At 50.7% G+C, this 23,371-nt stretch overlaps 8 protein-coding genes across 8 annotated transcripts; 3 read left to right on the forward strand and 5 right to left on the reverse strand.

The window, feature by feature from the left end:
• Positions 1–255: 255 nt before the first annotated feature.
• Positions 256–2,882, reverse strand: ASPZODRAFT_1516368 (hypothetical protein). The gene is made up of 6 exons (XM_022725753.1): positions 2,580–2,882; positions 2,355–2,468; positions 2,058–2,270; positions 1,033–1,970; positions 958–961; positions 256–917 (listed from the first exon to the last, which is right to left on the reverse strand). Exons 1-6 carry the CDS (start codon positions 2,790–2,792, stop codon positions 615–617), a joined length of 1,785 nt encoding a protein of 594 aa, XP_022582617.1. The 5' UTR covers positions 2,793–2,882; the 3' UTR covers positions 256–614.
• Positions 2,883–3,181: 299 nt separating this feature from the next.
• On the reverse strand, positions 3,182–5,209 carry ASPZODRAFT_130036 (hypothetical protein). Its single transcript, XM_022722420.1, has 9 exons — positions 4,883–5,209; positions 4,572–4,812; positions 4,500–4,509; positions 4,314–4,404; positions 4,218–4,256; positions 4,039–4,168; positions 3,750–3,986; positions 3,661–3,695; positions 3,182–3,586 (listed from the first exon to the last, which is right to left on the reverse strand). Exons 1-9 carry the CDS (start codon positions 5,070–5,072, stop codon positions 3,561–3,563), a joined length of 999 nt encoding a protein of 332 aa, XP_022582618.1. The 5' UTR covers positions 5,073–5,209; the 3' UTR covers positions 3,182–3,560.
• A 599-nt stretch (positions 5,210–5,808) lies between these two features.
• Positions 5,809–6,596, reverse strand: ASPZODRAFT_92375 (hypothetical protein; the record flags this gene model as incomplete). The annotated part of the gene is made up of 6 exons (XM_022730440.1): positions 6,540–6,596; positions 6,438–6,476; positions 6,344–6,377; positions 6,266–6,274; positions 6,082–6,182; positions 5,809–5,982 (listed from the first exon to the last, which is right to left on the reverse strand). The coding sequence occupies exons 1-6, from the start codon at positions 6,540–6,542 to the stop codon at positions 5,809–5,811; spliced, it is 360 nt and encodes a 119-aa protein (XP_022582619.1). The 5' UTR covers positions 6,543–6,596.
• Positions 6,597–6,756: 160 nt separating this feature from the next.
• ASPZODRAFT_1517111 (hypothetical protein) lies at positions 6,757–7,380 on the forward strand. Its single transcript, XM_022725766.1, has 5 exons — positions 6,757–6,783; positions 6,840–6,957; positions 7,024–7,130; positions 7,186–7,273; positions 7,343–7,380. The coding sequence occupies exons 2-4, from the start codon at positions 6,862–6,864 to the stop codon at positions 7,214–7,216; spliced, it is 234 nt and encodes a 77-aa protein (XP_022582620.1). The 5' UTR covers positions 6,757–6,783; positions 6,840–6,861; the 3' UTR covers positions 7,217–7,273; positions 7,343–7,380.
• On the reverse strand, positions 7,241–9,571 carry ASPZODRAFT_112637 (hypothetical protein). The gene is made up of 6 exons (XM_022721045.1): positions 9,457–9,571; positions 9,237–9,371; positions 9,077–9,187; positions 8,887–9,008; positions 8,298–8,835; positions 7,241–8,232 (listed from the first exon to the last, which is right to left on the reverse strand). Exons 1-6 carry the CDS (start codon positions 9,550–9,552, stop codon positions 7,546–7,548), a joined length of 1,689 nt encoding a protein of 562 aa, XP_022582621.1. The 5' UTR covers positions 9,553–9,571; the 3' UTR covers positions 7,241–7,545.
• A 318-nt stretch (positions 9,572–9,889) lies between these two features.
• Positions 9,890–13,476, forward strand: ASPZODRAFT_92382 (hypothetical protein; the record flags this gene model as incomplete). The annotated part of the gene is made up of 5 exons (XM_022730441.1): positions 9,890–10,145; positions 10,208–10,288; positions 10,348–11,562; positions 11,620–11,831; positions 12,381–13,476. The coding sequence occupies exons 1-5, from the start codon at positions 9,966–9,968 to the stop codon at positions 13,474–13,476; spliced, it is 2,784 nt and encodes a 927-aa protein (XP_022582622.1). The 5' UTR covers positions 9,890–9,965.
• Positions 13,477–13,718: 242 nt separating this feature from the next.
• ASPZODRAFT_150416 (hypothetical protein) lies at positions 13,719–15,009 on the reverse strand (the record flags this gene model as incomplete). The annotated part of the gene is made up of 2 exons (XM_022725617.1): positions 13,719–14,873; positions 14,941–15,009. The coding sequence occupies 2 exons, from the start codon at positions 15,007–15,009 to the stop codon at positions 13,719–13,721; spliced, it is 1,224 nt and encodes a 407-aa protein (XP_022582623.1).
• Positions 15,010–17,137: 2,128 nt separating this feature from the next.
• Positions 17,138–20,712, forward strand: ASPZODRAFT_62552 (hypothetical protein; the record flags this gene model as incomplete). The annotated part of the gene is made up of 3 exons (XM_022729085.1): positions 17,138–19,594; positions 19,654–20,155; positions 20,225–20,712. 3 exons carry the CDS (start codon positions 17,138–17,140, stop codon positions 20,710–20,712), a joined length of 3,447 nt encoding a protein of 1,148 aa, XP_022582624.1.
• Between the last annotated feature and the right edge of the window lie 2,659 nt (positions 20,713–23,371).

Here is a 23,371-nt window from a genome sequence, read left to right on the forward strand (position 1 = left end):
GCGGACACAACACTGGCGGGACGTTTGGTTGGGTTGGGATCAGCGGGTTTCGATGATGATATCGCAAGTACGCGGAGACGTATTATTGTGCTTTCTCCTGTCGTCAGGTCAATTAACAGAGGGATCCACCGATCCACGCATGTCAACAAAACTTCATTACGCGTAGAGAGAGCTCTTGAAGGGAGGTGAGGGAACCCACGAGGAGCTTCAGCCTTCGGGGCGATCGATCAGCTGACAGATGCTGAGAGAGCTTTGCGATCAACGCTTTTGCCTCGTGTCGCACCGGCACTAACCCCCTTTCGGATCCGGGATCGACACCTCGACTCTCGTTAGGAGTTACTCCGTACCGAACCTCAGGGCCCCTCAACAATGCAAGCGAACGAGCTATTTTTGGATTAAATTTACGAGGGAGGAGAGTACGACATATAAAACACACTGGAAATCAAAATAGTTGTTACATGACCAACTCCGGAAATGCATCCACGCTGAGAAAACAACATCAGATAGAGTGGTATCATCAACCGAGATATGCATGGTATCATTGTGGATACAGGGCAGATGTATCAAACGAACTTCCAAATTTCTTGCTCTGCTGCAGAGAGTTATGGCCGGGATTAGCTCGGACCAGAACTCTTGGAGCTGGAGCTGCGTGGGAGAGGCTTCCTGTTCGGAACCCCCAGATTCGAAGTCGGCATAGATGGCCTTCTTTGCGGGGTTTGTGAGTGACCCTGTGGCTGAGTGTCCGGTGTTGGTTGGTATTGAGGTGGGTTATCCTCCGGCGGCCGAGATCTAGGGACCTTTATCGTACTCAGCGGACGCGCGGCGGGAGGAGACATGGGGGGTGAGCCGGAATGTGACTCTGGTGGAGTCGAAGGAAGCATGTCGAACGACTCGGATGACGATGCAGCTGCAGGGTTGTTGTAAAGCGGTGAGCTCCGGTGACCATCAGCTCCCGAGTCGACTGGAGATTTCACATCAGTCCCTAACATCGATGTCCGGCGAGTAAAGGAAGAGGCAACTGGTGGGTTATACTCGCGGCGAGGGCCGTCCACAGGGCCCAGACTCTCTGCCATTGCGTCTTCATAACTTGGCGGCGCATCGTCATTATTCTCAAGAGGCTCAGCAGGCGCAGGTCGTGGACCAGGTCTCGGAGGCACTGGAGGCCGGCCGTTAACATTGCCAGACCGCAGGTCAGAGTCAGGAGGTTTGTTTTTCGATGACGAGGGCTGCCCAGGCTCTGCGAGAGCGTCCAGAAGTGCTTGGGGCGGAGCGATTCCTGAGTAGACCTTGACTGGCATTCGCAGAGGCAAGACAATAACCTGGGGCTGATATATGAAGTCAGCGCCATTGGAAATGCAAAAGAAAAGGTAAATAGAGCTTGCGTGGCTAACCTTGATATTGCCAATCTGGCCATAACTCAGCCCCACCCGCACTTCCAGCTCGTAAGATCTTGTGATATTGCATGTCTCGAATGATGGGGCGACAGTGTTGGGAAGAGGTATCGTATTCCACATGTTCCCATCTAAGGACCACTCAGTGCCCGCAGCATCCGTGGGCTTTCCCAGAGGAGTGCAGATATTGCTGCGACTCAAAATCACCCAACTGCTGCTTTCTGTTCTTGTCAGATCATGGGCAAGGATATGGGTGTACCCGATCAACTCGATCTGGAGCATCTGCAAAAATATTGTTTCCGACGTCCCAGAGAGCTGCTTCACCAGGACGCGGAGCGGGATGGGTTCGTTGCAGGTCAAAATAGACGGGTTTGGTAACCGGGCATCAACGGCCACACGTGGGGTTTCTCCGCCAAGGTCTCGAAGGGAAGGTGTAGACGCCTTTGTGAATAAGCCCCTCCTCTGCTTTTGTGGTGTCATGTACGGTTTCGAGAATTGGTGCTGACGTCTGGCATAAGTTTCTTCTCGTGGGTTCCTCGTCCTTGGAGGCTCAATAGGGAAAAAGTTAAGACCAGCAAACTAGAGATGACCCATTAGTCTTTGTTTGTCTATCTAGGCGTTTGGGCTAAAAGTTAAGGGGACATCAGGAGATGATTGGTGTCTTACTGCACGGATGTTTTCCTTGTAGAACTGGGGACGAATGATGGTTGCCTTGACGTAATATTTGATCTCTGCCTCTCCTGGGAAACTGGAGAGGGACGGAGGAAGAGTCTTCTTGACATGTTGGCGGGGATCACGAGCCACCTCAAACTTAAGCCCGGTGATATTCAAGTTGGTAAGCATGCTGTTATGACTGCTACATGCATTGTTGAAGGGGAACTAAAGACGAACAACCGGCCCTCAGGTTAGCCTGGCTCTTGCGCCGTCTCTCTCTCTCTCTCCAACAGCAATTGGGGAATGCACCTTGAAGCGAAACGGATATTCATATGTCCCTGGAGCAAACGTATAGGCCGTACCGGGTGATCCAGCCTGGAGGACTTCCGGCGTAGGGAACACGGCCAAGACTTTATACAAGATCTACGCAAAACAGTCAATTATCTAGACGAAATTGTTTCTCCCCCTCTCTCCTGAGCAACTCCCTCAAAGGTATAGAGGCGCTCGGGGCATAGATCAAGAATTTATATTTACCTTGTGGACTTCTAGCTCCGTGCGTTTCTTCTCTGAGGTATCCGGCTGTCCATGGCGCGGCCCTGCCAGGCGTGTCTTACTTTCCCCCTCGAGCTTCACCTGGATGCCACCTATCGAAGTCTCGGAGATGAGATGGACAAGAACCTTTCCTGTGATGATGTCGAGATTGGTGAAATGTGTATGAGGTCGGTCCAGGTGAATTGTTGCCGACATTGCGGTGGCCCGGTTTCTGGTGAGCAGCAACCCACTTCTTCTAGAAAACTAGGTAGTAGGTAGTCTCCAGTACCCAATGGCTGCGAAACTCCACAGGAAGGAAAACAAAAACAATGGATTATCCCCGGATCGCCCAAGAAGTCCCACAACAGAAGATAGTCAGTGGTTGATCCGTCGTTGTCAATGCTCTGGGGGGGGGGGGGGGGTAAAAGATACAGGGCAGTATGACGTTGAAAGTCGCGCGGTGACTAAACCCCACGTTCCGTCGCCGCCCGGACAAGACAGTGAAAGTTCTGGAGAATTCCAACTTTCTTTTCTCTTATGTTTAGGCTCTACATATCTGAAAGACATCTATCCCTTCTAAGCCAAACAATTAGGCAATCACATTTACTGGCTACTAACTATAAACTACCAATTAACTACAACTACTAGTTACTAATAATGAACTACGGAGTAAGATCGGTTTCTCGGCATGGCTGCAGCGCCACATTCGGGATGCCCACGACGATCGAGACTTGAAAGTTGAGAGTGAGACTCAAATAGCCAAAAGTCGAAACACGCCAATGATAACTAGCACCGCCACAGTCATCATAGCCCCCCCTTCGAGTTTGGGTTCTGCCTGCAATAGCTGAGGAGATATCACATTATTTGTGACCGGTGCTTCACTATCCATACACGATTCTGACGGGTATCACAGTACTGACATTTGATTGCGTGTCCCTCTAGGCATCAATCAATAATCCTTCGATCTTCCAAGACGGTGGAAGATCAAAGGCCTTCCTTGGCTAGCATATCTGGGACCCATACCGTAAGCAATAAGTAAATGATTTACATTTCCTGAAGGCAGGAGGGATGTATGGATACATACCGGCTATGTCCAGGTAAAAGGCAATAGCATTAAACCTAGCAAATACAAAGTTAGCCAATTGTCAACCGAGAGAACAGGCGTCAACATACTTTCGCCTGTTGCCTGTTAGTTCCCCAGCAAGCCATTTCAACCTGTTGGTCCAATTTATAAGATCCAAGTGGCTGACTCCCACTAGGGTCCCTTTGTACCCCTGCTCGCCTCCCCATCGACTACTCGACACACTGACGAGGCCATCGTTTGGCCCTTCGGTTTGTTGAAGGATCCGGTGTGAGAGGCGGAAAACGGACCAGAAGTGCGGCTGCGCCATCGCTCCATAGGAGAAATACCTATTCAAGTCAGAAAAAGTTCTCATATTACGGTAACCATCTTTCTATCTACCTGACGTTCTCTAGGTCAGGGACAGTAGGGTTGAACGTTTCCTGCATGTATTTGCAGGTGAGCTGTTCAAAAGCCCCAGTCTCAACTTTAAGTCGGTTAAGAGCGTAGTAAATTTGCGGTAGACGTTCGACTGCGAGATGGTCAGTAGATTCTCCTTCTAGAAAGAAAGAAAAACGAACCGCCTATCTGATCGAGGACATAATCTGCGACTGCTGAGCCTGTGATTGTCAGTCTGGCGAGTTTCTTCCGCCGTCATACAGACCGAACCTAACTACCTCGATGTGGTGTTGCGATTGTAGTCAAGGAGAGAACATCGAACTCTTTAGGTTGAAGCCTGCTGATCATGTATCGGGAATCAAGTCCTCTCATTAAATCAGTACAGCTCATACAAGAAGCCATTCAATCTCACCCCTAGTAATCTGTCAGAATAAGAGAGAGAGAAAGCTATAGATAATCCTTACCATGCTATGACTGTTCCTATTAGTTAGATCATCATATCAGCAAACCCGCCACAAGGTCATCCAAGTACGCACGCAATAATATTCACGCCCCTCCCCTTGGCACCAACGGTAATAGCCCGCCGTAACTCTTCTGCCCGCGCCTCTATCGAAGCCAACGGCGGCACCGTCGCGGTGATGACATCCACCCCCTTGAGAGACAATGCCTCCTTGATGCCGCGCCAGTACTGGACTCCGGGGAGATAAGGACCCGCGAGACGTAATTCATCGAATCCCATGAGTCCATGGGCTAGCACAATGGGGTTTTTAGGCGTGGCTGTAGCAGTGTCAGGACACACATCAATGCTCGAAACTTGGAGAAGATGTTGCTGGAAATCGACTCTCACCGTATTCATCCCGAATCACCGCGTATTCATCCTCAATTATTCGCCCAAACTTTCCAAACCGTGGGTCCAGGTGATGCTTCTCCTTATACTTACCTTGATGGACATGGAAACTCCGTCTGGTTGACCAGTTTAAGTTGCGATAAGGGCGTGGGAATACTCGTCGTACCAAGTTGTGGCCTCCGGGTCCCATCTTAGACCCAAGATGTTTTTATCTATTTAATATTTTTTTCAATTCAATACATACCATTCAATGTTTCCATGGTCCTATATATCAAGTTCATGGTTTGATCATTCATGAATTGAAATCATTGTTTAGCAGTGCGCAGGTTTGAAGTGCTGAGCACTCCTTAGACCATTAGCTAATCACTGTTCTATTGTTTAACCTAACTATAGTGATGGGTATAGTTACTTCTGAAACCTTCAACTATCTGCCTATTATTTTTTTCTGGTAATTAGATAGCTTCTCATAGACAATGGTAAATTCTGGTATGGCTCGGAAGATAATATGGTTTGATTTTTCATATTATGGATGTATGCCTGGGTACTGTATAACTATACTATATATTGCTACTATTAACTCTTGATTCTCTTCGAATCTGTCCGAGGATATCATATGATAAAATGCTATGATTTCCTTAGGGATAAAGACCGAAGGCATGAAGTTGGGCGTCTGTATCGTGTCAAATAACCCCTCCCCCATACAGGGCATTCTCTCTTCAGCCTGTCGAGGGCAAGGAGGCCTGGATGAGGATCTAACACAATGATAGAATTGAGAGGCATCTGGTTTGCATCAGACTGAACCGAAATCACGACAGCCCCAGATATGAACGAATAAGTTAAATGACAAAGGTTTGTGAATTATGACTTGTCTGTACCGCTTAATTTAATCTAAGAAGAAACAATAATTCCGAAGATATTTGCTGTATCTATGCTTTGGAAGCGATCTTCTCGGGCACCTCAGCGTTGACATTGATTGTGGCATTGATCAAATCCTCGACGACCTTGTCGCCCTTCTCCTCACCTGCCTTCTTGATCTCTGCGAGCTTCACTTCGGCCTCTTTGTTCGCATCTTCTTCCGCCTTCTTGTATCCGCTCGAGTGCTATAGCCAAGACAGAAACATATCAGTACCAAGACATACAGAAAGCAACCAGGCACCATCGGTGCCAATCGCAATATCAATTGCACAGAGGTCTCTCACCTCAGCCTCGAACTTCTTGAACTCCTCTTCCTTCTGGTTTCTGTACTCTTCTATTTCCTTCTGTGCCTCCGACTTGGCATCCCTTATCCGCTTCGTACGGTCTGGATAGGAGTGTTTTTTTTAGCATCGCTCGCAAGCATGCTAGAGGCGCGGGGTAAAGAGAGGGGGGGGTGTCATCTCATACATTCTCTGGCTAAAGGTTATAATTCTTGTAAGTTACAGTTCACTAGTAGAAGAAATTGATCCAAACACTGGGACACACCTTGCTGAACAATCTTCTGCGCCTCCCTCTCGGCCTGGAAAATATCCGGATTAGTCTCCCTGTAGAATAGAAATGTATGGCGTATGTAACATACATCGAGGAGGGTCTGAATGCCTGCGGAGTTCTGGGCCGACTAAAGGAAACAATTAGCAAACTCCCCGGTAATATCAACGACATACACTTCCATAAAGCTTACCATATTCGCGGATTCCTTCTGATATCTATATCAGAATATATACGTGGCTGGGCAGCGGAATGCTTTTGATCTGAAGCCAGATAAGGCGCAGTCGTCAAGCTGCCAGGCCGATGGCGCGGGCGCTTGACCGCCCAGAACAGCTATCCCCAGCACGCGCGGGCGGTCGGAAGTTCTGCCCTGTACTACCGCCTGTCGAGATAACGACTCGGATAATTTCAGCAACGAACAGAGCAAGAGAAGACAGGTGGGTGTCTTCAATTCTGCATACTTTATACTGGACAGGTGCTAATATCAAGTTAGACCCTTCTGGTGTTGATTTAAAATGTCTCAAGCCTCTAAATTGACCTTGATGGCCACGTCCCTTACCACAATGGGCATCGTTTACTTTGTGCACTGGTCACAGGAGCAGGAGAAAGCTGTAAGCTTTACATATTGAACAGTTGATGTTCTTCTTTGAGATCTTAGTTTTAAAACTTTCCGACAGGCCATGCACAGGGGAGTCGAGCGGGATATGGAGAAACAACGCATCCGCCAGGAACGACAAGCCGAATTCGAGCTACAGAGGAGGCTTGAAGAAGAATACAAGAAGCTGCAGACTGTCCATGACAGTACAGATGGCCAAGTAGGGACAATAGGGAATACAGAGAGGAAATAGCAAGAAGATGGTGGAAAATTAGGAATGAGATAATCCTCTTCCTTGAACTCAAAATTTCTCCTGGGGCGTGATTTTGTAAGTATGGTCCTTCTGTCTCCTGTTGGATCCGATCACTGGGCTAGTTAGCAGTTACTGATAGTCCATCTAGTCCCTCACTTGACATGGCCAATTGTGGTCCTACGACGCTGCATCTGATATATACTTACCTGTACAATAGCGAAAGCATGAATCCATTCTTCTCTGCCTAAATATCAACTATACGCTGCAGATTCAGATGGTGGATGGAGCAAGGGCCCTTGGTTGACCTGGAGGGCTTACAAAAAGTAAGCTGAGGCTTCTTCATGATTGTCATTATGTAATGATATGGATCCCCCTTTCTCGCCCATAGGCCACAGCATCTGATGATACATCGTCACAGCCTCTGACGATCAGCTGTTGAAGCTTTGATTTTGTATGGTTATCACTTGTCCGCGCATCTGCCAGGTTTTTGACTGCACATCCGGTAATCTGACTGTATGATAGATTGAGGGTTTTGAGACTTCCAAGGCGTTCCATAAGTATACTGATGAATCTGTCGTCAAGACCCCGCATCATGCAGAGGCTGAGCGTTTCCAAATTACTCAGAGCACCTTGATCCAAAAGGACACGGAGGTCGGAAGCTTTGCACCCGATGAGAGAATCCAGATGTAAGGTGCTGAGAGGTGGTTTGGCAGTGATGAGAAAGTGATCCAAACTACATAACGAGTTCCAAGGTATATCATCCAAGATCAATGTTCTCAGATTGGATAACCTGGTGCCCTCTTCAACTTCAACAAAACGCGATGGAGTCCTTCCTCCTGCAATACGCAGATACTCGAGACCTAGCGGCAGCCTGCAAGGTTCTCTGAGCTCCATACCTTTGAGTTCTAGTCTCCTGAGGCATGAAAAATCAATCATGTTGATAGAAATGGGATATGGATTCCAGGTTTCTGGCTCCCATTCCAGACGTAACTCTTCTAGATTTGGAATAAGACAGCCTCCGCCTTGAATAGGCTGGGGCTGGGCGAGTCATTAGCAAGATCTTAATATTTGACCCACAGCAAGATCATTAGAAAGTAGCGTACCTCTCCTTCAATCCCGGGAACTTCAAGTGGCAGAGTCTCGCCGAACCCTGAGATTGTTGAAGCATCTTCTGAGCGGAGAGAGATACTTTTGATATTTGGAAGAGGGAGCGGCCATGTCACTTTAGCCGAGAGCTCGCCTCTAGTTTTGAGGAAGGTCACCGATTCAAGAAGGGGGAATCCCGCCAGAAGATTGACCGCACACGCCTGAGGGACCGTCGTGTGTTGCGAAAATGTGAGACTTTTCAGTTTCTGTGACTTTTGAAACAGGCCGAGAAACTTTGTGATCCCATACGGTATCCAAACTTCTAGATGCTCAAGATTTGGACATCGACTCAGGAGTTCCATCGTTTTGTCTGTTGCGGATAATGATATATTGGCAATAATGGCATGCGTAAGCATGGCTTTAGATCGACGAATATATGAACGCACGGAGGTCCAATTTATTTTTCCGCGAGCTCGCCGGAGATCAATTTGCATCCAAAGTTTCGGAAAAGAGCTTAGAAAACGTTCCCAGCCTTTCGATACCCGCAATATTGCGCTACATATTTGATTAGCAAACCCAAGCAATCCTATTTTCGAGAGAACCTACACAATCTGTTTAAAGTCGAAATGTTGTAAGACCATGGCCGCCATTTCAAGCGGCAGGACGGTGAAGGGGTCTTTGCATGTTGCGAGTTTTCCTTGGAGCTTGTCGTGTAATTGTTGTAGTAGCTGTAACCATCGTCAGGTTAGACAATAGTTCGAGCACCAGCCTGACTGTTACTAATCGCAAAACATACCTCGCGGCCTGGACTATCTTCCGATAAATTTTTAAGCGCATACGCGTAGACTTCCTGGGCCTTCTCAGGCTTTCCACTGAGGAGAAGCACTTTCGCACAACGTAGGTATCCCTTGAGGATTATTAACAGGCCATCACTGGCATAGCAACCACGTACCTACCCGTTGGTCATTCTTGCATTTCTTGATCATCTGCTTTGCATCTCGTAACGCCAAGTCATATTGCGATAGCTTGGTGTAGGCAGCGGCTCGGTTGTCCAGGATGCCCAGCGAGTCTGCATTCTTATCGACCAAAGCCTATCGATCCATCCTGTGTCAACTGCACTGTTCAATTCTAGTCCTCGTTGAAGAAAAACGACATTTCTCACGCTTCTCTTGGTACCTCTGAAAAAGCCGTCACTGCTGCCCGGAACTCTCCCTTCTTGTACAACTCCTGGCCTTGCTTCTGCGAGCTACTGCCATTACGGCGGACGACCATTGCATCTAATGAACAAGGCAGTCAACTGGTGATAAGAAGCTTTTGATAGTGATGGAGAGGAAGAGATCCTGGTGACCAAGGGAGAACTGCCAGGAAGCAATTCGGAGTACTATCAAAGATAACGCGCCGCGCGACGGACCGTTTTTACCTCTTTGGGTAAATTACTTTCTCACGGCAACGGAACGCGCTTGTGTACAACAGGCTAGTCCTATTGTAGTTAGCGCATATAATTGCGTCTTTAGCCCAGGACCCCCACCGTAGCTGGGGTGTTTACCTTCTTCCGCATTGGGTTTACCGCCGTTTTTGCGGTGAAGGTTCCATATTTACGGGATTGTCCAACGGCCACAAAGGCAGGCAACCGCTTTGCATCCTCCTGTCAGTGACGAAAGGCGAGCTGAGCTCACGTCGTCACCATGGAGCCCCAGAATCTGCTGGCAGCGTCTACCTACATCAATAACCTTCTTCTTGCTCGCGGTCTGCTGAAGAGCGGAAGACCCATCGAGTTTGCGAGCCCGGAAAATGAAGAGGGGGGCACGGAGGCAACAATGGCGAGGGTGATAAACCTCGTCAATGATCTAGTAATAAGGAGAGACGTATGTTTTATTTTTCCGATTCAATGCATATATTCAAGTGTTATGGTCTAAAGCAAAGACAGCGCGAGGCCGAACACCGAGAGAACCTAGCGACTACGGTCCGGACGTTAAGAGCGACGGAGTCACAACAAACCCTGGAGATTGTATGTTGCTATATACCTACTGTGTGAAACGAAAAAAAAGGCCTAACACAGATTTAAAGGGAAAACTCAAAACGAAGGCAACAGAGTTAACCAGGTCCCTGGCCCTTGCAGATGCTCAGGAGCGCGCCATCAAAGCTAGTTTTTCAAGCGCTGAGTCGACGATCCGGACCCTCAAAGAACAGATCCAACGAGTTAAGGCAACCCTCACTCAAGTCCGGGCACAGTGCGCCAATGATATCCGCAAGCGAGATCTGGAATTACAAAAATTGAAGTCTCACCTGGCCGACCGGCAGAGAGGAAAGCGGGATGGGCTAGGCGTGACAACAATCAATATCAATCCTATTGCCGAACGAAGCTCTAGGCCAAGGTCCGTCCTAGGGGGTGAAGGGTTGAACTGTCCGGGGTACAGCCTGAAACAAGAAACAACCGAGTTCTTGACGGAATTATGCCAGAATCTTAGCGATGAGAACGATACCTTGATTGTTCTTGCTAGGAATACTGTCCAAACGTTGAAAGATCTCCAAGGCTTGCCTCAAACCGATGAAGAGGAAGGGAACCCCACCATATGCTCAAGCGCTGGGCCACAGAAGCCTTCGAATGGCCCCGTAACGACACTTCCGGCATCATGTGAGGAACTCTCGGACCAAATGAGCATCGTTCTCGAGCATTTGAGAACGCTGCTCACTAACCCTTCCTTTGTTCCTTTGGAGGAAGTGGAGATGCGTGACGAGGAGATCAAGAGCCTGCGTGAAGGCTGGGAGAAGATGGAAAGCCGCTGGAAACAAGCGGTCATCCTAATGGACGGCTGGCATAAACGCATTGCGAACGGCGGAGATTCAATACAGATTGATGAGCTTCAGAGGGGCATGGATCTTGATCTCCATTTAAGCCCGAATCTTGTGGAAGCAACAGCTGAAATGACAGCTGAAATCGAGACGACTGCTCACCCTCCGATATTCAGTGACGAGACCTCGGGTGAACCAGGGAATGACCGCAAAGACGCCGAAACCGATGAGGTTTCTTCCTCCAACGAGGCTTCGAAGCGATCTAAAGAACGAAAGACTTTGAAGGTTCCCAGCCGTGCCTTGAAGGAGCGAAATGATAACGTCCGGCCGGCGCGGTCACCACGAAAGGTCTCATTTACTCCCGGGCTGCAAGGCTCGCCGTGCAACCCTGTCAGCGAGGAGGATGAAACCCTGCTTGTCAAAGCACATAAGTCCGAGGCCGTGACTCAACGGCATGGGAAGAAGAAGGCTGACACGCAGAAACCACAGGTAGGCATTGACAAAGCATCAAAAGTGGGGGAGACTTACAGCGCTAACAAGGAACAGGACGTGCAAGTATCCCAGCAAATGAGCATATTCCAGAAGCTGGCAGCTGTGGAGGATGAAGCTCGAGCGGCCGAGCAGGCCAGGAAGCAGTCAGAAAGCCGCAAGAGAGGCCGAGGTGCTGTCAAAAGCACCGTTCGACCTGCTGCAGGGCGACGCCGCAGCACACTGACCCACGATGAACTCGACGAGCTAATGGGAGTACCAGCCCGCTCGTAGGTTTAATTTTTGGACATTGCAGCTCGATACCCTCTCATCTGTTTGGAACGTATTGTATAGAGATGTGAAGCTATCACCTGTACATATTAACATTTCATATTCTCTATGGAATTGGCTACTTTAATAATAAATTAATACCGCTCATCTAAATATATAAGAGTATTCATTATCTTTTACTTTACAGAAGTATTCTTGAATCATATTATGTAGTATGGGCGAACAAAAATGTTGTTCGGCTTTTAATCATTTGGGATACCTTAAGTTGCCGCCAACCTCGGCAACTCGTGGACTCTCCCCCCTCCATCCACAGGACACAGGACACATCTAGCGATAGACAGGAGGATTGTGAACAAGATTATCCTTCTAGTACATCAATATATTCAACCCCGGAGAAATACATTGAAATTTTAGAGTCTGTTCCCTGATTGGAACCTTGCTTATGGGAAACCCCCGTACTGACTCTCATCGCAGGAGTATCGCGTGTCATTAAAATAGTTATCTGGTAACTAATACTATTAAATATTTCATATCTACGCCATGTCAAGAGAGGAACCGGCATCAGTTTTCCATGGCTGGGTTGCCCACAACGCCACCGACCCTCTAAAATACACGACTTTCACACCCAAGCCCTTCACCGACAGCGACATCGAGATCCAAGTCTCGCACTGCGGCGTGTGCGGGACGGACGTGCACACGATTCGCTCCGGCTGGGGCCCGACGCGGTACCCGTGTGTCTGCGGGCACGAGATCATCGGCACAGTCACGCGTGTCGGGTCGAGTGTTACATCATCGCAAGAGTTTCGAATCGGGGACCGCGTCGGGGTGGGTGCGCAGAGCATGTCGTGTCTACGCGCGGACTGTGAGGCGTGTGCGGACGGGAGGGAGAACTACTGTCCGCGAATGACGGGGACGTATAACGCGCGGTACGCGGATAGTAGTAAAAGCCCGTCGTATGGCGGGTTTGCGACGCACTGGCGCGGGCCCGCGCACTTTGTGTTCAAGATCCCCGACGGATTACCCTCTGCCCAGGCGGCGCCGCTGCTCTGCGGCGGGGTGACGATGTTTGCACCGTTGCGCAAGTACGGCGCCGGGCCTGGAATCTCTGTTGGGATCGTGGGCGTCGGCGGCCTGGGACATATGGGGATCCTGTTCGCCAAAGCGATGGGGTGTGCGCGGGTGGTTGCCATTTCGCGCACGTCGGGCAAGCGGTCCGACGCACTGGAGGGGCTTGGTGCAGACGCGTTCATCGCCACGGCCGAAGATGCGAACTGGGCCAAGGCCAACTCCCGCACGCTCGACTTGATCATCTGCACGGTTTCGTCGCCGGATATGCCGTTTGCGCAGTACCTGCGTCTCCTCAAATTGGATGGCGTATTCGTACAGGTGGGCGCCCCCGAGGAACCCCTGCCGGCGCTGAATGCCTGGTCCTTGATCCAGAAGGGAGTCAAGGTCACCGGGTCGAGTATCGGGTCGCCGGGGGAGATTAGGCAGATGCTGCAGCTTGCGGCGGACAAGCGGGTGAGCCCATGGGTCCAAGTGCGGCCTATGCACGAGGTCAATGATACACTGGCAGATATGCATCACGGTAAGGCCCGTTATCGGTATGTGCTTGTTAATAAGGAGGCGCAGGCGAGGTTGTAGTAGACGCAGATAGCTAGCTGTCGTGTTTGGAAAAGCGGAGATGAGAGGAACCATATGCTTATCAGCTATTTTCGCGTTTGGCTCTTGTCAGTATATGATCGATGGAATCCATTATCTAGCCTTGATTGTATGCTGTAGCCAACCACAGCTCAAGTGAACCGACTCTTCTGACTTTTTCATCAATAATTGAATATATCCACTAGTCTGTTTTCTTCTTGCAGAATGGCTTCCAGCAGTGCCGACTATGCCTGTAGTGCATTGGCAAAGTCCGGCCCAAATATATCCATCATGGCCCAGTTCGTGAGCGGGCGCCATTCGTCATCCAACGCAAGCCAGATAGCTCTAGCGAGCCGGATCCCCCAATCGTCGATGCACCAGTTGTACCTCAGTCGGTGCAGCACAACACAGTAGCAGGCCATTATCGCGAGTGCCAGGGGTTGGCGCTCGCCGACTGACTCCACATATTTGCGAGGGAGACGGATTGCGAGCTTGCAGGCGACATTGATTGAAGAGAGGCCCGCAGATACCTCGCCGAGGGCGTTTCCAATGGCCCCGAGTGCTTTGCTGTACATCATCGTCTGATGGTTGCCACCATAGGACCCGAGAGAATTGTTTGCCTCGTGCAGATGCCCCAAGGCTACCCGTGCATCTTCCGGCAACGTGAATTCTTCCGGTTCCAACTGCATGAGCGGGTTGAACGTGCTATCCTGTAGAGCCCCCCTGGATTCTTGTAGGACTTGACGCAGCCCGTGGGCTAGGATGAGTACCTGATGAATATCGGCCAAGGTGTTCCATGGATCTCTCGTGTCTGATGTGTGCGAGAAACCAAAGGAATAGACGAGGACGATTGTCGAGAACGAGAAGATGGCCTTGGCATTGGACGAGTTGATGTCGTTGAGGAGACCTCGGAATAACGACAAAGCATGGTTCTGATGAGCAATGGCCGTGCTCATATAGCCCGGTCTGAGCTGATCGCTCTTGGTGCGCGCCAGGTGAAGGGCAGACAGTGCTAGAATCCCATGCATGAGGAAGGGATACCCCAGCGCTTCTTGAGGCACCACAGTCCGCCAGACCGGATCGGTGCGTTCGTTCCGAGACATGACATGAAATGTCGCTGTGACCCACTGCATCATTAACTCCAGATCCGTGAGATTCAGGTCCGGAGGCGAGGACACGGCCCCATCTTCGGCGCCCAGGCTGCCGAGGAAAGACGAGTCTCTGTTTTGCACGCCATGCCTGGACTCGGGCTCGTCAGGCGTTTCGAGCCTCGCAGTCGAAGGCGGTTGGGAGGACGTGGACGACGGTTCATTCGCCCACAACAACGACGCCGCTGCACTGTACTCGCACTGAGCATCGCGCTTCGAGCAGTTCGAGCAGGACGGCCGCACTTCGTCACACTGAAGCATTTTAGCACACGCAAGACAAGACCACGCCAAACGGACTACACGGTTACGCGTCTCTCACTTTCACTCGTCTCCGCTTGCACTCGGCACATCCATGACGTGACTTTCGATGGGGTCGTCTCAGCGCCATTCCTCCAGCTCTGCACCAGTGGTTCCTCGCATGCTCAACCGCCACTCCAGGCGACTGAATGCTGTCTTATCGTCGCGGTCGCGCGGTGATATGATATGTGACTGGATTGTTTTCGACGTTCACGAGTTCTGGTGGAGGCAGAGCAGTTACTAATAAATTACTAGAGCCCCACCGATCGCTAAAAATGGATTGAATACTGAATAATTAGGTAGATTCTGCTGGAACCCTTTCTGACCCATGAACGTGTTCGATAGGAAAGGTCTCTGGAAAAAAGGGGGGGAGGTCGAGAAGTACCGCGGGCTTATTAGGTTGCACTTGGGTGGGTTGTGGAAGGCCCATTGTGAAACCTGGATTGGGAGGAATTGTCCGCAAAAGAATGGGGTTTCCCTTGGATAAAGAAAGACCTCGATGGATCTCGTCTTTCTCTTTTCTGCAATGTTGATCCAGTAAGGCAGGATAAGGTGAGGTGAAATGAAGTAAAAAATATGGAAAGTTGACCTTCGGAGCTTCGTTCTTCCAGCTTCTTATATATTCAATAAGGCATCATGAGGTATCTTCCTCTTGATTGAAGCATTAATATCTGGATCATTTGATTTGATCATGCTCTGTGCTAAATAAGAGATATCTCTCATGAAAACCTACTTCCTATAAATACCTTACAGCTATGCAGTCATCTTAAATTCATCAGCATTCCTCTATCTCCGAGTGCTTTACTGAAACTAGGTCAGTCCCTTAGAGGGAGACAGAATGAGAACACTGTGACCGAGCAATTAAATAAATGTGTTTGGATGGCAAGGTATGAATTCTCTCGTATCTCAAGTACTACTCTTACTACATAACTAATTGCAACTTACTATAATAGCAACACAATTGGATCCCTGAAGTCCAGCTTGGTCTTCAGTGGGGGCCACCGACTGATATCTGGTCGTTCGGAACGATGATACCGCGTCCTCTTGCCTTCTGCCTGGTCTGACTGCTGACATATCTTTGATCTGGGATGATAATCCCTTCATCTTCAAGCCTGATGTGCCCCTTGGTCATGACGAGTATGAACTGAAAATCACATTTACTTTTGCCCATACCCTCCATCGTACTCCGATCTTTCTGACGAGGAGACCTTGTCGATATTATCCTATATCATAGCTAGCGTTCCACCGAAGATATGAGGCCGTTTTCAAAGGCTAGCTCGCAGGAGGTCTCGAAAGAGGACAAGGAATTTCTACTCAAGATAATGAAGCTCGATCCTGGGGATAGACCGACAGCGAAAAGTCTGCTAACTGATGAGTGATTTGAAAGAATATAAAGCCTGCCGTGGCGAGAGTGCTTCGTGTTAGCGTCTCCATGATGTATCAAGATGATGGAGAAGGAAAACTTGGAGTTCCCAGAACAGACCACTGTTTTCAGACCTCTTATCACGGCGGGACCTGTGTTCGGATCTGTCCTGGTTAGTATCATTGCATCACCAAGGAATTAACACTTATGAGTAGGTATTCTCATGGAAAGGTGCAAAGCAGTAAGACCACCGAGGGAAGTGAGAATTGAATAGCCTTGCAGAAAGACTTTGAATGAGCATCTGAGAGCCGTAGGATTATAGGAAACCAGACAGCATCGAGTGGTTGACTTCACTTCACCCATAGCCAGATAGAACAAAAGACATTCCCAGCTATGCAGAGAACTCCAGGTGCTGGAGGCTGCAAGTTGTCTTCAATGTCTTGCGTTCATTGACAAGAAAGATGAAGGAGCTGGTGATGTGCTATTTATTTACTTCTGCCTGAGGCACCACAAGGCTGATATCAATCATGTGACATCACATGACACCGCAGCTCCAGTGGCTGCCAAGACGAGGCGCGTCTGGCATGAGAGGGAGAAAAAGCGGCGATGCGAATTAATTGATCGAAGGCGACGCCCAGCACACAGCAGCGCTGAACTGCGATGAATTGACCGGCCGCGCGATCTTCTCCTGGATACCAGTTGCTCGCTCTGCAAAAATTGATTGTGCTGGTAGCTGTTCAGAGTCCCCCAGCCTGGAGGAGCAGCTCCGGCGCGGTTGTTAGCAGTATCTCTACAGCCCTCTCGTCAACACGCCAGTGTTCTCCCTGCAAGCTCGCAGGAGGCTCCACTGGACACCATGACGTTCAAATTTCCTCTAGACTCGGGCCCCGCGACCCCGAATAAATCGCGCGGGCTTTTCGGCGACAGGTCGACGACTCCCTCTGGAATTCCGCCGTCCTCTGCTCACTCCTTCACTCCTCAAGGCCCTCCGCCGTCTACCATCTACGGGAGCTCCAAGGCAGGATCTCGGACCAAGCTCGATTTTGGCGACTCGCTCTTCACAAAGTCCGGAAATTTTGGAAATGATAGCATCTTTGGGTCGTCGGTCGCCTCCTCCGACTATCGTCCTCAGCCACGCAAAAAGAACGCTACATTTGCTCCAGCCGATTCTTATTTCAACCCAGCAAACAGTTTTGGCGGGCAGAGCTTTGGAGGCAACAGCGAATTTAACCAGTCACAAATGAGTGAGGATATCGAGGAGGAAACGGAAGAGGAGGAGATGGAGGAAGAGGAGGATCTGGAGCCGGAAGATGGCGTGGGGGACGATACGATGGACTTGGGAAAGGATGGCAGCTCTTCAAGAGGCCACCCGGGCTTTTTGGACTCTTACATTGGCAACACACCAGCTCCATCGACCAATCTGGCGGGCTCAAGGAAGTCGATCTACACCAACCCGGATAATGCCAAACGACCGAAACTGCATGAGCCGTGGGCGAACAGGTCGCCGCTCGCCAAGTCTAAACTCACACCTAAAGCAAGCTCTGCAGTACCTTCGATCGCTCGAGACATGGCTGCTAGATCGCGCCTTGCGCACGTCAACGAACCCAGCAATCTCATTCTTGACACGGAGGACGAAATCTGCCGCATGTGGGATACAGCAAGGCTGTCGGAATACGAAGACTCCGATTTTGATGCCATCCTGTCCGAAGTTGCTGGTAAGCTTGCCGCCATCTGGCAGCTCTCGGCAGACCAAAGCGGAGTCTCGCGACCGTACGTTGGGGCAGATATCGGCCCTGGAGACAAGACCCCCAATCTTGTCAAGGCAAGTTTCCTCGGCTCGTTCATGCTTCAGATCCACCATCCACCTCTTGTGACCCCCCAACCAGGGAGCAACGCCTTGATTCGTGCGCCATCCCAGAACCCCATGCTAGCCCGCCAGCCACAGCAAATCTTTACACCGATGCCGAAGATGCTACTGGACTGGCTGAATACCAATCACGTCACTGGAGCCGCTGATATAGAGAGCCTGCGGAGCGTTGAGCCCAATCCGACCGCATCTCCCAACTTTTGGGAGATCATCAATGCTGCTGTTCTGCGAGGTCACTTATCCGAGGTAGCCGAAGTTTTACGGTCCGCAGATTTCAACTACGCAAGGTCTGCACTGGAGGATGGACTGCCGCAGCCTGGTTACCGGGGTGTCCAGCTGCAGAACATTCAGAGATGCATCAACAAGGCACGTCAATTGCTGGACTCCTGTCCAAGCGTCCAGGGTGGCAACTGGGATGTCAAGAGCGCGGAGTGGGAATCGTACAGAAAACGAATCATCGCTGCACTGACTGATCTCGAGGAGTTTGCCGAAGGCGAAGAACCACAAGTCCCAGAACCGGCCAGCACAGAGAATCGATTCCAAGCGGTCAACTTCGGTCTGACTTCAAGTACCGGCTCCAACAATTTCTTTACTCAATCCGCGCGCATGGCTGGCAGCCGTGTGCCGTGGGCCATCTACCAGAGCCTCAAGGCGTTGTACCAAATCTTGCTCGGCGATGCGGATGCGATTGCATCTTATGCGCAAGACTGGGTCGAGGCCTCCATCGCCCTTACTGCGTGGTGGGATGGGGAGGATGATGACGAGATTCTCGGACAGGGCGCCAGGGACTTAAAAGCTAGCACTGCGAGCAACAACCTGGCGCGCTCCCGCGGCGCGAGAACTCAGGCTCCTCGACCTGTTGACGTGAACCCAGCAGAGGCCTATCTCAACCGTCTATCCCTCGCCTTCAGCAGCATGACTGATGAGACTGTGGAAGGTAGCTTCCGTCTCAACTCGCTCAGCAACCTTGAAGTGGGCTTGGCATCTATTTTTGAAGGGAATACCGAGAGTGCCCTGGCACTCCTCCAGGGCCTGTCGCTTACCATCGCCTCGGCGGTGGCCGAGGTGGCATCAGCCGGTAGCTGGTTTGAAGGAGCTGCGGGCGCGAAGCCATTGTCCAAGCTTCTCAACGAGAACGACTTGATGGTTCTTTCATACGGGCAAGACACGCCGTCATCGGCAAAGGGGCTTCGCAAGGACGACGTGTTGAGTGCCTACGCAACCGGTCTCTTTGAGCGGTCATCCATCAACAGTGGTGTGAGTGCTAGGACCGGGTGGGAAATTGCTCTCGAGGTGCTGAGCCGCCTTGACGACGCAGAGAGAATGCAGAAGAGTGTCTCGGAGCTGCTCGATAAACTGCCTCTTGATTCAGCCGATCAGATGGATAAAGTCGTGTTGCTGTGCACAGAGTTAGGCCTGGACAAGGAGGGCCGAAGAGTGTCAGAGGTAAAGCAGGAAAAGTCCCCCCCCCCCCTCTTTATTTCATTTTAGCTAATCCCCTCTAGCGATATGGCGACCTGACTGTCTCCAACTCGGAAGACTATGGTCTGGCGCTCGTCTGCTACGCTCGTGCGCATAGTCGGCGGAAGGTAAAGTCGGTGGTGGATCTGCTCATCTCATACAGCCTGGTCCAGTCGCGTGCGTATCCGGTCACTGGGGATCTTGACGAGCAGCTCCGGTCCCTCATCGCGGAACCAAAGACATGTCTGTCTGCCATTGCGTCTGTGGATGACGAGGCGGCGCAGATTCTCCAGTTTTATTTCAGTGGATATGCCACCCTCCGTCGTTTCTATGATATCCGGGACGAAGCCGTGGGGGCCAAGGAGGGACAACTCCCTCGCTTGAAGCCTTTGGCTCGGCGGCGGGCAGCGGCACAAGCCCTGGTCGCAGTGATCAGCAGTGCCGCCGATAGCATCTACGGTGGTCTCTACGATCCGGACCGTGACTCTGCTGTCCAAGTAGACGGACTCTTGTCACTCTTGGGCGAAGCGTTGGTGTTGATCAATCGTAAGTTCAACAATCTTTCTGTCTTGGTTTTGACTAACTGACGATTCTTTTCTTTTCTTTTCTTTTTAGAGCCAACCCCGGTATTGTCCATGTCACAACAATTCACCATCCTCTCAGCCATCGAGGACCTTGAAACGGTCACGCCGCGCGTGTACGCCCAATGCGAGGAGTGCTTCCGCTCCACGCTGATCGAGTACCATCACTCATCGTCGGCCGCCAATGGCTCGACCGGAACGTCGCCTTCGCTCGTTCTTCCGCCGTCTCCGCGCGCTCTGCTGAAGAAATCCGTCACCTCCCTTACCGCCTCGAGCACGTTTTCCTTCATCGGCAGCGACATGGTGGGCTCCGCGCGCACTCGATCCGGGTCTGGGTCTGGGTCCACCAGCAGCTCCGCCGTGCTGGTCCCTCACCCGCGCGAAAGGAAAAGCCCTTCGTCCGACCGGGGTTGGGACTGGCGGGCCGGGCTGTCTGAAGAAGCCAGGGGGGAAGATGTGCTGCGCATTCTGCGACTGGGGTTGGCACGCGGGTTGAGCTTTGGGGCGCTTGGCTCGGTTTGAGGCAGAGGATCTGCATGCTAGCTAATAATAGAGGGGTTTGGTCTCCCAAAATTCCGAAACACGTGGCGTCTGTGATACTCTTTCTACCATGTCTAGTATACAGAGTATACGGAGTATGACAGCGTGTCTTCTTCCAACCAAAGTATGAAACTCGTAGGAACGACGTCGTGAGAAGCCTGTGTAGCAGGCAGAAGGGCTCCATTCTTCCTCTGTGCTAATCAATAACTACGCAATGGTGTGCTGATATCAATAAGGGATCCTACTCCGATGTCTGTACAGAGCACGCTTGGTGATGTAGGTAGGTTACACCTCCGCCTTGAGGATAGGGCGTGCGATGGACGATAGACTTTTGAGGCTTGCAAGCAGATCCCTAAGCTGATCTCACTTTGAGAACAATAATAGACCCCTTTCCAGCTAGCCACACTGCCTCAGCGGCTGATGGGGAGGGGGGGGGCAAAAAAAATCCAAGACCGGAAATTCAACACTCCATGTCTTCAGCTGGTGCACGAAGCTGGAAGCTGGAACTTGATCTACCCCTGTCTCCCCTTTTTCTGCCCCGGCATTCAATTGGCAGTGTCTCGATCGCTGGAGATCAGGTAGTATTCAGCTGGGTTTTCCAATGGATGCTGCCGTCACCATCCATCTTCTTCAGGCCGATAAGCTGGGATCACCCAAGACAGGTCTCATATCATTCCGATTCGACGAGGCGATGTCCAGACCCTGTTCGAGCGGGTACTTATTGACCATGATCTTCAGGCAGACGCAGTCTCAACCGACGTAGCATACGAAAGGGACGGGGGTGTTGTTGGTATACGCTAGTAAAGACCCGTTTAGTTCACTGAACACGGGTACTCCCTGTAAGGCGTAAGCAAAGGAATGAAACACATCGTCGATGAGTCAAGGGTACGGAGGGATCGCGATCGTCGAGGTTGCTCAAGCCTAGACTCGATGGTTCCTGAGGGTTTGTGCTGTCCACGGGGAGGAAGGAAGGAAGTAGCGGTGATAGCAGAGTGAGAATAGCAGGAGGAGAGCCACCAGCCATCGAAGTACACCGCCAGAGAGTGGCTTCTAGACGCTGGTTGGCTAAGAGTAAGCATCAGCCACAGTCTGTGTGGCGAGCTGATTGGCCGAAAATCCTCCGCCAGACTATATCGGGCTAAGTGCGGGTGCCTGGTAGGGCTGAAGCCCGTGACTATGGATGCCTCACCGCTGGTACTTCGTCCTCACAACAGCAAGGAAACTCAGGCTGCACCGTACACCAAGGAGGACGTCTGTACACAGAATCATCCTGCGCCGAGACTGGTAGCATTCCATCTGTTTCTGTAATTTTTCGTTTACGAGCTGACGAGTAGCACTGTCCACAGTTAGGCTGCCACCACAGGTTGTACGAAGCACGACCGTTTTGCGAGGAAACAGAACTGCCTGGCTCTTATCGCAGTGCTTCACAGAGATACAACGCTGCTGCTATACAATATACGAATCCACAAGGTACTTCTGTACGGAGTACACGATATCAGATGATCAGGAATACATGCATCCCTGCTCCACTTGGCCGTTCCAGCCGTTACGCCCGGTGATTTCTCCGACAACCCCCGGTCTGGGTTCATCTCCACAGAATCACCGAGTCATCGCTTCAGCAGGCCAGCTGAGTCTGCTCATGACGCTGGGATGATTCCCCTGTAGGCTCGCGGGCGCTCGAACTTCACAAGTTCGTTCGTTCCCACGGACAATACACGGACAGCTCTGAACGCTAGTGATGAGGTCATTGCGAGAAATCCGACAGCTCGGGTCTGAAATTGCATGATGCGTCTGTAGGCTTGCCTAATGCAGGTAAAAGCCGTGGACTTGAAACCACGGAGCACAGTACGACGGCATAGTTGGTTGATTGACAATAGTTAACTTATCACAGACAGTATCTACTACTACGATCAATCGGTTCGGTTGCTAAGGGCAAGACAAGCAAGGATCGATTAAGGACCCCAGGAGTCAAGACATTATTGCTAAATTAAGGCGATTTGAACCGATTAGTGAGTGATTATTGATCCTATTAATAAGTCGATGACTCAGTCAGATCATGTGGGGTTGCCCACATGGCGAAGCTGTTCAACGCATCCCATCCCTTTATCACGACTGGTCGGTGTGCTTAGGCCACCTTCCAATGGCCGCCTCGATCAATTGATGTCATCATGGGCATTCTCCGTACGGCCGTACAGCTATCTCTCTCTGTACAGACAGTGTCACGATTAGGAACTTGGTTCGATCTTCTTCTTTGACAGCCGAATTGGCACTTGGTATGGTGTTTTCTTTTTTGCGGCTGAGACCAATTAACGCCTGAGAACCTGTGCTCTTTCTTGGGTTACGTTCTGTAACGAATTTTTTTTTAAAAAATAATAATATTCTTTTTGGTATTGGCGTTTATTTTTGATCTAGAGTACAAGTTGTACTACTGGCACGCCCAGCGCCCATGGCCCTGTCGACTTCTAGCCGCACTATTACTGCAGTCTGCAGCATCTTTGTTTTCTCTTGGCTCTCGCCGGTTCCACTGCGGTGGGTAACGTTGTTTTAGCGTCTGGGAAAGCTTGCAATTTCCGGGATCAGCTGTCATCTTCACAGCCCACTCGCGAGCCAAGCCTTGGTGCAATGGCGTCGTTGGCTGTGT

The sequence above is a fragment of the Penicilliopsis zonata genome (assembly GCF_001890105.1).
Source record: "Penicilliopsis zonata CBS 506.65 unplaced genomic scaffold ASPZOscaffold_4, whole genome shotgun sequence".
Classification (NCBI taxonomy): Eukaryota; Fungi; Ascomycota; class Eurotiomycetes; order Eurotiales; family Aspergillaceae; genus Penicilliopsis; species Penicilliopsis zonata.

Coding starts and splice junctions, on each gene's coding strand:
- ASPZODRAFT_1516368 (XM_022725753.1), bottom strand. CDS start 2,792: ATGTCGGCAACAATTCACCTGGACCGACCTCATACACATTTCACCAAT. Junction 2,469..2,579: donor CGGAGCTAGAAGTCCACAAG/GTAAATATAAAT, acceptor TGTTTTGCGTAG/ATCTTGTATAAAGTCTTGGC. Junction 2,271..2,354: donor AATATCCGTTTCGCTTCAAG/GTGCATTCCCCA, acceptor GTTCGTCTTTAG/TTCCCCTTCAACAATGCATG.
- ASPZODRAFT_130036 (XM_022722420.1), bottom strand. CDS start 5,072: ATGGGACCCGGAGGCCACAACTTGGTACGACGAGTATTCCCACGCCCT. Junction 4,813..4,882: donor GGTGATTCGGGATGAATACG/GTGAGAGTCGAT, acceptor ACACTGCTACAG/CCACGCCTAAAAACCCCATT. Junction 4,257..4,313: donor AATCGCAACACCACATCGAG/GTAGTTAGGTTC, acceptor TGACAATCACAG/GCTCAGCAGTCGCAGATTAT.
- ASPZODRAFT_1517111 (XM_022725766.1), top strand. CDS start 6,862: ATGTCTCAAGCCTCTAAATTGACCTTGATGGCCACGTCCCTTACCACA. Junction 6,958..7,023: donor CACAGGAGCAGGAGAAAGCT/GTAAGCTTTACA, acceptor ACTTTCCGACAG/GCCATGCACAGGGGAGTCGA. Junction 7,131..7,185: donor GAAGAAGAATACAAGAAGCT/GCAGACTGTCCA, acceptor GGGAATACAGAG/AGGAAATAGCAAGAAGATGG.
- ASPZODRAFT_112637 (XM_022721045.1), bottom strand. CDS start 9,552: ATGGTCGTCCGCCGTAATGGCAGTAGCTCGCAGAAGCAAGGCCAGGAG. Junction 9,009..9,076: donor AAGATAGTCCAGGCCGCGAG/GTATGTTTTGCG, acceptor CGATGGTTACAG/CTACTACAACAATTACACGA. Junction 8,233..8,297: donor TTCCCGGGATTGAAGGAGAG/GTACGCTACTTT, acceptor TGACTCGCCCAG/CCCCAGCCTATTCAAGGCGG.